Raw genomic sequence first — 9962 nt, 5'->3', positions numbered from 1 at the left:
AATTCTTTCAGCCTATTTGACTTAAATATTTATAAAAAAATAAAACATCAATAAAAATAGGATTTAGATTTTTTTTTCTTTTAGAATAATAAAATTGAGTTATAAAATTTTTATTTATAATAATGAGGTCAATTTTTGTATAATTTTAGTTAAGTTTTAATTTTTTAAATATTAAGAGATATGTGCAATCAAAAATTTTTCAAAAGTAAAACTTGCACGACTAGCTTGTTTCGAAAAGATCGAAGTAGCCTCTCCTCCCACGTAGGTGATATATTAAAGAATATTTCAAGTAAGAATACAGATGAATCGAATAATTCGAAAGTTGCTCGAGTTTAATTTAGATTTAAGCTTGATTCAATTATTATTGAGCTTAGGTAGCCAAATATCCAGCTTGAAGCTCTAAATCTGATTCACCGTATATAGCTTTAATAATATTATATTTAATTTATATGATAGATTAATTTAATTTAAAAAAAATAATATTTATATTTTTAATTTGATTTAATTTTAAATTTTTAACTATATCTTTTAATTACAATTGAGACTTGAATTCAAATGGAACTTCATATTCAAGTCAAATCAAAAATCAATCTTATATATATATTTGGATCAAATTGATTTTGAATTTGGATATTAAGATACCAATTGATCACGAGTCAAATTTGAATTCTGATTATTTTGAATCGAATCCAGCTGGAGCCTCGAGCACTCCTAATGGTTTTAGCTGGATTGCACCCCTAATTTTCAAACCGAAGGAAAGCAAACAAATCTCCAGACTCGCCTGCGCCCAACCATTTCTTGTTCCATTTCCTTCCCCTTTCTTCACTCCTCCGGAATTCCCCGATCCCTTGCCTCCACGAATCTAATTTCCCCATTCTTACTCTATTGGATTCCGCGATTTATGTCTCATGTTCCATTCTTCAAGTTTTCAATCATTCCAATCCCTTTCGAGTCTGATCGGGATTTTAGGTTTCTTTTCTTTAAAAAAATTTCGAGTTTTGGGTTGGATTTTCTTGGCATTTGTATTGGCTCGGTTCGCGGGCTGGGAGGACAATTGAGATGGCGACGGCTCTGAACAAGATCGAGAGGGCGCATCAGATGTATCGAGAAGGGCAGCACGAGGACGCGCTGGGGCTCTATACAGAGGCCCTGGCCCTGGCCAAGACCAAGGCCCAGAAGATCGCCCTCCACAGCAACCGGGCTGCCTGCTATTTGAAATTGCACGACTTCAAGAAGGTTTTCCATCATTCTTCATCTCTTTGTTCACCAACCTATTTTATTTTCCAGCTCTGTTTTTAGTTGCAAAAATATTGTGATCTTGAGGTTATCATCTAAGAAAATGATTTACGATATGCAATAAAAATTTGATCTTTAACCATTTTTGTATCATCTTATGATTAGAATCGTGTTTGAAGGATGAGATAAATAAAAGTTGATTTTTTTTTAGTTTTTGATCTTTAGATGCATGTACTGAATACTTGTCTCCTTCAATTATCATGGATGGTAGTCGCCCACGTTGATCTTTCAAAACCCAGACTTTGTAAAAAAGCAAAAAAGTGGCAGTTTTGAACCATTTTTTATCAAGTTTTGGTTTCATTTTTATGAGTTTGGTGATAAGCTAATGTACAAATCACTGAAAGGAGCTGGTCCAAACTGTTTGAGAATAATTTGTGCTGCTCTCGATCACTTTAAGTGGTCCAATGTGTATTGCCAAAACCAGCTCGTTTAATTTGCCTTCTGAAAGGTTGGCATGCTTAAAGACTGGCAATGTGAAAATTCTCATGTGTTAGTGGAAAGAAGTTGAACATGCTGAGAGTATGCGTGCAATATAATTGCATCAAAGATGAGAATATTGAGGTATATGTAGTAAATGTGGGAAGTATATAATTAGAAATGGGCTGTCAAGGAAGTCTTGAGGATTGCACTTTAACAGATCTGTACTGCTGTGAACTTGATCTAGTGAAATATATGTGAGGTAGTCACTGAAACTGGTGCTATGATACTGATAAACTTGTTTCAAGTATTCCGTTTACCCCACTTTGTCTCTAACTGAACACCTTAAATGCAACCAAATAAGCTGTTACTGCTAAAAGGTTAGCAATTTAGTTTAGTACCCAAGTGTTATGAAATTTTGCTTATCTTGCGTAGTGATGACATAATCTCTCTCCCATTTGATTCTTATGTATGTAAACAAGCAGCATGTTGTTTGAGACCATATTGTTTTACATTTTTATTTTCTTTAGGAACATAACATTTTAGTTAGTTGGGAGAGGGATGAGTCCTTTCATTTAAATTTGTTATTCATATGTAACTGAATCCAACTCCTATATACGTAATCATTCAGCATTCTAATAGATAATTATAGCTGAAGAACTTGTTTCAGTAGATATGAGTTGGTTGACTGATCAGGTTCTTGCTTTCAATTCTAGGCCTTCAAATGCTTATTTTGTATATTCAATTGTGTGTGCTGTTGTCACTGAACTTTGGAGTTCATTTGTATGTAATTTCGCAAATACAATGAGAAAATATTAACTATTGTATTGTTATAACATCTTGTTTTGCACCATACTTGCAGCATATTTTTTTGGTGTACAGGCTGTTCTTGTATGATAAATGAATGCAATATTGTGGTTTACCTTGCTTTGAGTTGAATATAATTTTTTTTTCCTCTAAAGCAGAGAGTTAAACCGTTGTTAGTTTATTACTATTATATCGGTGAATGAAAATTAAGATCATCTTTAAAGGTTGAAGCACCCATGTTTTTGAAGCGATAAGCATGGCACTTGTGCAGCATTTATGGTGGTCACTTGAAGTTTAGGAAATGTCCTGAACATTTTAACATGCAGAAACTTGATTATATATTTAAACAAACTTGCTACATTGCACTACCACAATAATGATGCTTCTGCATTAATTGCTGTATGGTTTCTGCTGAATTTAACTCAAAATGACCACAAATCTTAGGCAGCAGAAGAATGTACTTCAGTCCTTGTGCTAGATCACCAGCACTCAGGGGCACTGATGTTACGTGTGCAAACATTAGTCACGCTTAAGGACTACCAATCTGCACTCTTTGATGTCAACCGGCTGATGGAGCTGAATCCATCTTCTGATGTATACCAGAACATGCAGGCTCGACTAAGAACACAATTGGTATGTTTCTTTCCTTGTTTATTTTACTCATGCAATGATGCTGAAAACTTTTTCAGCTATTTTGGATGATAAAATAGCTAAATAATATTATGATTGTTCCAACATAATTTATACTGGATCTTGAATATTAAATGTAAAAAGGAATAAATATCATATATCTATTGTGTCTGCATATCTGTGATTTACATTTCAGGTGTTACATATTCCAACAGTTTAGAAGTAGTATATCTCAGATTCTCCAACAAGTCCTGCATCAGATTGCTTTGATTTTTCATAATAGATTAATAAATGTACCATCAAGTACTATGGGTATTTGTTCACTTGCCAGGGCGTTCAACCTGTGAAATTGTAGAAGAAAGGGAATTAATGAATTTAACCAGGCTTTTGAGTGGAAGCTAATGATCTAATTATGATATATAACTATGTCACTGCATCATGTAAAATTGTCCAGTTAAACTAATTCCTGTCAAGCTATCATGTTGGAAAAAAATGTGTTGCTTTGTGGTCATGATATTTTCACATGACAATAGTTATTATCTGCATTGTAAGTTTTCTAAAGGTGGAGCATACCTTCAGCACCGTTATATCCCAGCCACTGACTCCTGCACAAGAAGTACTTGACTTATTAATGACACTGAACCGATACTTTTTGTTGGTTATGCATCATTAAAATACACTATTTCATCTAATTGTATGTTTTTTCTCATATGAAGGAAAGGATTGTTCTTTGCATTATGAGAGTTTGTCCATCATGCTACAAATGTATTGTATGTCCCTGTATCTGTCCAAACCCTAACCGTGCAAGTCCCGTTTGGATCCAACATCTACAAAATCATGAGTTGTGTTGGTTTAGACCTTGTTTGTATTTCCTTGTCATGCTTCTTCTCCCAATTTTAGACCCAAATCCAACCTAATCAAACAAAGAATGATATATGGACTGAAATGGTTAGGTGGCTCCCTACCCGATAACACCTGATCCAGCCCGTATGTGTCTATATATATATATATATTATTATTATGTATGTTTGTGTTGTACATATGTGTTTATTTTATTTTTTTTTTTTTTTTTGTTTTTGTTTTTTTTTTATATATATATTATGTATATATAAATGAAATTTATTTTTTATATATATGTATGTATGTATGTTTGTGTGTGTACATATGTGTGTATATATATGTATATATGTGTGTATATATATGTATATATGTGTGTGTGTGTGTGTGAGTGTGTGTGTGTGTGTGTCTATATATATATATATGTATGTATATATATAAATGAAAATTTGAGTGTACTTTTATGTGATTAGTTAGTAAGGCTCCTAAACTAGTGATATCGAGCCAAGATAGCAATAATGCAAAATGGTCTGATAGGTTTCTCTATGATAGGATAACCTAGTTATGATGCATATATTATATCTTGGTACCTAATACTTACATTAGAATTATATAGAATCTAACTGATTATTATTGATATTTGGAAGTCACTTAACCCTCAAGATACCCTGAGGCGAGACCCAACTTGACCGAACCCCAAAAATATGGGTTTTGGATGGATATGAGTCTATCTACTAGTCAACTCAACATGTAATAAGTGTATAGGCAAAGGTAGATAGATTATTGACTTTGTCAAACTAAAAGTTCAGCATTTTAAAATTAGGACTGAGAACTAATTGAATATGGATCTAATATCACTATATTCATGTCTGTATCCTATTATAATTGGCGAATGGAGATGCAAATACGGACTTAATTGACTGCAAAAATTCATATCCATTTTTTTTTAAACAGATATGGATACATATAATGAAAGTACTGATATAAGTCATATAATTAAATTTTGTGACCATAAAATCAAATGTATTATTTAATAAAAGGTAAATTAAGTCAATAACATGTTGATATGATCATTTATTTTTCTTAAAAGTTCATAAGTGTTATATAAAATTAAATAAGATTATAAATAGAAATGGATATTGGGATGTGGAGTGGATAGTTGTCTATCCATATTTGTATCAATTTGTTTTCGACAGATATGGATAAGGATACGAATATTAGCTAGATGCTCAAATTTGTATCCCACATCTGGATAGATTTGGATATGAAAATGGATTTGGATGGATATTATCTGATTCACTTTCACCCTAATTTAAAATATAGTGCATATGTGTATGTGGTTTGTTGACACTTGACACTATGTTGCCTACACGGGGTTACAATATGCATCATACTGCAAATGGATGTCCACTTAGTATTATGCAGCCAAAAACACTGCCTCCTCAATGTTGTATGGTAATGAGTCCACTAGCATTCTGGAGCCATATACATGGCCTACTCTTATATGATCTTATATAGGCCCGTGCAGGGGAATTGGGTTCAAGCTAATGGTAGGTTTGATGTGGGTTTCAGATGAACCTGATATGTACTATTAGTGTTCACATGTTATAATTATTGTTATCAGGTATTAGGTACTGAGCAATAAATACTAATTGCTAGTTATTATTGCTATTAATATTGTTTGAAAATTTTACTATGATTATTATTTTTATTCTTATATTTAATATTAATTTTAAAATAGTCAAGGAATAGTAATAGCATGAAATGCTGTACCGTCTCATACCTCTTGTATCGTTCTACCATACCGTACCGTACTATCTCATATCAGTACGCTGTCTCGGAGCATACCACATTACCGTATCGAACGCATACCGACATTAATAGAATTTTATCGGTATGGGGTCCAGTACCGAGACGGCGAACCTTGAGTAATAGCATATACATTTGTGTATGTTGTTTGCATACTGCATGTGCACCATGCTGTCCTTTGACCGTCTTCTTGCTGCAACTGTTGTTTGAAACATTGATAAAATTAACTTTTCATAAGATACTTGGGGAAGGAAGAAAAGCTAGAAATATATCTATAGCCACAAACATAATTTATTGAAGAATCCATGGGTGATATCAAGATCATTACCAACTTCATGTTTAATATACCGTCCCATCCTTGTGTTCATTAGGCTTTTGGAAAACTTCTTGGTAACTTTACATTTATCACTTCACGGGCCTTCATCTTTGGCTGCAAGAGAGAATGGAAAGTGGAAGTGCTAGTTAATTTACAAACAAGATATTGTTTGATCTTTTTGTTGTTTCTGTCTGATTATTTTTAATATTTTTGTTGAAGTCACTAGCTCCAATACCTGAGTCTGAGGAAGAAGCATTGTATCATGAAGAAGGTGGCAAATCCCCTCTGACAGGGGATGCAAAAAGCAAGCCCCTAGCAGTAAGCCTGAAATGCCTGTCACCCAAAATCAGAACCTTGTGGTTCCTTCTGATATGCCTTCCAAACCTAAAGGTTGGGAAGCAATCCCAAAACCAAAAGGACATTCAGGTCTGGATTACTCTCGATGGGACAGGGTGGTAGATGATTCAAGTGAAGAGGAAGAAGAAGTTGAAGAAGAGCAGCAGCCACAGTATCGGTTTTGTGTTAAAACTGTTGGTGTTAGGCCTGTGAAGTGAATGAGCTCTGGGTGAAGTTCAAATGAAAATGCATGGATACCTGATAAAGGGATGCCATGAGCATGATAATTCATGGTATCTATCTGGTTTGCCTACTCTTACAAGGAGTGTCATGTAAATGTCCAGAAGTGGCTGATTGAAGCTGAAGACTAGCCTGTTATATTGTCAGTTACAATTTACATGCGGACAGTTAACTGTGCCTGTTGATGGATTGGTCCTTGGTGGAGGATGAACTACATCTGATCACTTGTCACTGCCTCATCATTAAGAAATACAGGTACTTTGGCTAATTTTTTATGTGGCGTTTAAGATTTGTGCTGGAATCCAACCTCCCGACTTTTCTTATCTTTGTTACCATTTATCTGTTGAATGCAGGACCTTTTAATTGAATTACTTGGGGAACACTCTGCTGGAAATTTAGTATGAGGTGGCAACAGTTTTTTTTTTTATCAACAATGATTATAATTCTGCAAGCTGCTTCTGTTCATTGATAGCATTAGGAGAGATGACATATATTCTTGTGGTGAGGAATCTTGGTCCAAATGCAATATTTTCTTATCTTAGATATGTCAAGGATGATGTTGAAGGATAAGTTTTTTGTTTTCAGCCTTCTATTTTCTGCCCTTGGACTGACACTATAGTTTCAATTTTTCTGTAACATATTCAAAGACATGTAGTTCTATCGATGCTTTCAGGACTATTCTTTTAACTGACCTTCACCATTGACTTATTTGTGCTTTTAAGTAAGATAAATGTTACTCAATTACTAAATGGTATGTTCTAAAGTTAGGATGATTAGTGGTATATCCGTCATTTATGTAGCTGATTTCTAGTGGTATTGCTCTTCAAATACGAACTCAGTTCTATCAGGCTTATAGAGCATCAATAGTGATGTACTTCAAGAAGATTACTGTCCGCATGACTGCTATGGATGCCAGCAACTAGGTAATGGTATGATGAAGATCGAACCGGTAGATATTGTCCTTTTGAGAAAAATTGAGTAGGTCTCCAATTGTGCTTTCACCTGATGATTCTTGTGACACTTAATAACTAGCTTTATTATTATAACAATTATCTTTATTATTATAACTTGAATTAATGGAGGAACTTCTGTTATGATGGAGCACTGTTCTATTTATGAGGTGACCAGTTCTTGTATAAGGTAGACAAACAGGAGTGCATTTATGGATGAGGATCACAGCTATTCATGCTTTCTCTTGTGTGATCACAGCCGTCCATGTCACCCTCATGCCATTTGCCTAACACTAGTTTAATAACATAGGCTTCTTATACCTGTTCATACTTTGATACAACTAATATTGAATATAAATCCATGACATTATCTATTTCTATTAATGTTGGTAATTTGTAAATACATTAAAGGGTCTGTTTAGCACTGTCATTGTTTTAAGTTTTTGTTTTTGTTTTTTTTTCTTTCTTTTTTTTTTTAAGAATAATATTAGGATTTGAATCTTGGATCTTCTCAAGCACAAGTCCTTAGGAGAGAGGTGCCAACTGAGCTAACACTACTAGTTGGTTTTCGTTTGAAAATTGATGTTGGAGATAGTATTTGCATGGAACTTCTCTGCTATTACTTGTTTTAATTTTCATCTTGTTGGTTTGGAAGCAATAAATCTTTCCTGCCAAAAGCTCTAAAAATTTGTAAACAATTTCATAAAACAAAGTGTTTTATCACAAGTGTTCAGTCTGGTTCCTTAGTCTCAGATTCTTTGAAAACAAAAACAGAACAAATGCAAAACAAACCCTTAATGTACAAATGTTTACATGTGCCTGGCCATGGTTTCATAGCGTTGGAGGCCATAAAACTCGGTCACTTTCATCTTCTTCAAATCTTTATATATATATATATATATATATATATATATATATATATTTTTTTTTTTTTTTTTGGTAAAGCTTCTTCAAATCTATTCATTCTGAGGGTTGTCTTCTGACTTTCTTGGATAAGGCTCGTGAAACTTGCCCAGAACAATGTCGTGCAAGTCTCTGTATGCATGAATCGACCCTTCATGACCATTATTTTGCTTTGTTTTTTTCCCTCGTCGCCAACAGTCTCATACACATGTTAGAAAAAAAAAAAAACACTAACTTCTATGATAAAGATGACAAGAAACATATGCAGGACCGTCTTTCTGCTTGTTTGTTGCGCAAACACATCATATTTACGTGGGTTTGTCATCATGCATGGGTCGGATAAAATGGCTTCGATAAAGATAGCGTCTACATCTTTGGATATACTTCTTAGGTCAGTGCATATCTTTCCAAGCCTTCAAGATGAAGGCTGAGAAGTCTGTCTTCCAATAGGGCTCTCTTGGATGAGCTTTGCCTGGAATTTGTTTTCTTGTTTGAAAAGTTTTACTTTGGACCCGGTGGTCTACTGTAGACCTTCTAATCACAATTCTATATTCTATACTCCTGCATTAAATAAGAGTCCCGTAGCCTGACGCATGTACTTTACTCTGGTCCTACCACGTGTCTACTTTCTTGGCATTGGTGTTGGCGAAGTGATCCATGCGGATGCTTCTACAGTACCCAAGCTAGCAATATTGGTTGAAATACATGCTGGAGTTACAAATAAGAATAAATTATAAAAATATTTTGTTAATTTTAATTTAATTTGATTTATATTTTTTTATTTTAAAAAATATCAAAATGATCTTTCAAGTTTTTGAGATGTTTGAAAGGGATTCTATCATTTATTTTTGTTAATAGAATGATATTACATGACCATCACATGATACCATTATTTTATAAAATAATTAAAGTATCCTCTTCTTCTTCCCTCTCCTTTCTCCTCTCTGATTACTTCCTTTCTTCTCGACCATCAATGTCCCTCCTTCCTTTTCTCCGCATCCACTTCTCCTCCTCTAAGCTCACTTATGAGCACTCCCCATCCTTATAGCTCCCTTTATTTCTATCCATTCTCGTTGATGATCTCTTCCTCCTTATTAACTTTTTTTTTCATCCTTCTCCTCCTTCAAGCCGGCATATGAGTCCTTCTCGTCCATGGCAGCTCCTTCCACTCATTTCTTGTTGGCAACCCATTCTTTTTGTACTCCTTCCTTCTCATTTCATTCTCCTCTTTATCATTCTCCTTCTTAAAGTCTGTCCATGGGCCCTCTCCCTCTACGATGACTCTATCTACCTTCGCCCTTTCCTTGCCGGCAATTCCTCTTCCATCATTTTCTTCCTCTTCACCTCCTCCTACCTCTCCTCCTTTTTCTCCTCTGATTGCTCCCCTCTCCTTCCCTCTCCTCCTCTCCTCCTCCTCCTCC

General features: G+C 34.5%; 1 protein-coding gene across 1 annotated transcript; it reads left to right on the top strand.

The window, feature by feature from the left end:
* Nucleotides 1-689: 689 nt before the first annotated feature.
* On the top strand, nt 690-7360 carry LOC105035705 (uncharacterized). The gene is given in 4 exon segments (XM_073261206.1): nt 690-1236; nt 2965-3153; nt 6332-6383; nt 6386-7360. Coding segments are annotated over 4 exon segments (699 nt in total). The 5' UTR covers nt 690-1059; the 3' UTR covers nt 6667-7360.
* The last annotated feature ends 2602 nt before the right edge of the window (nt 7361-9962 follow it).

This window comes from Elaeis guineensis, chromosome 7 (genome assembly GCF_000442705.2).
Source record: "Elaeis guineensis isolate ETL-2024a chromosome 7, EG11, whole genome shotgun sequence".
Classification (NCBI taxonomy): Eukaryota; Viridiplantae; Streptophyta; class Magnoliopsida; order Arecales; family Arecaceae; genus Elaeis; species Elaeis guineensis.
Note: the sequence above shows the minus strand (reverse complement) of the source record. Positions and strands in the feature narration are given on the sequence as shown.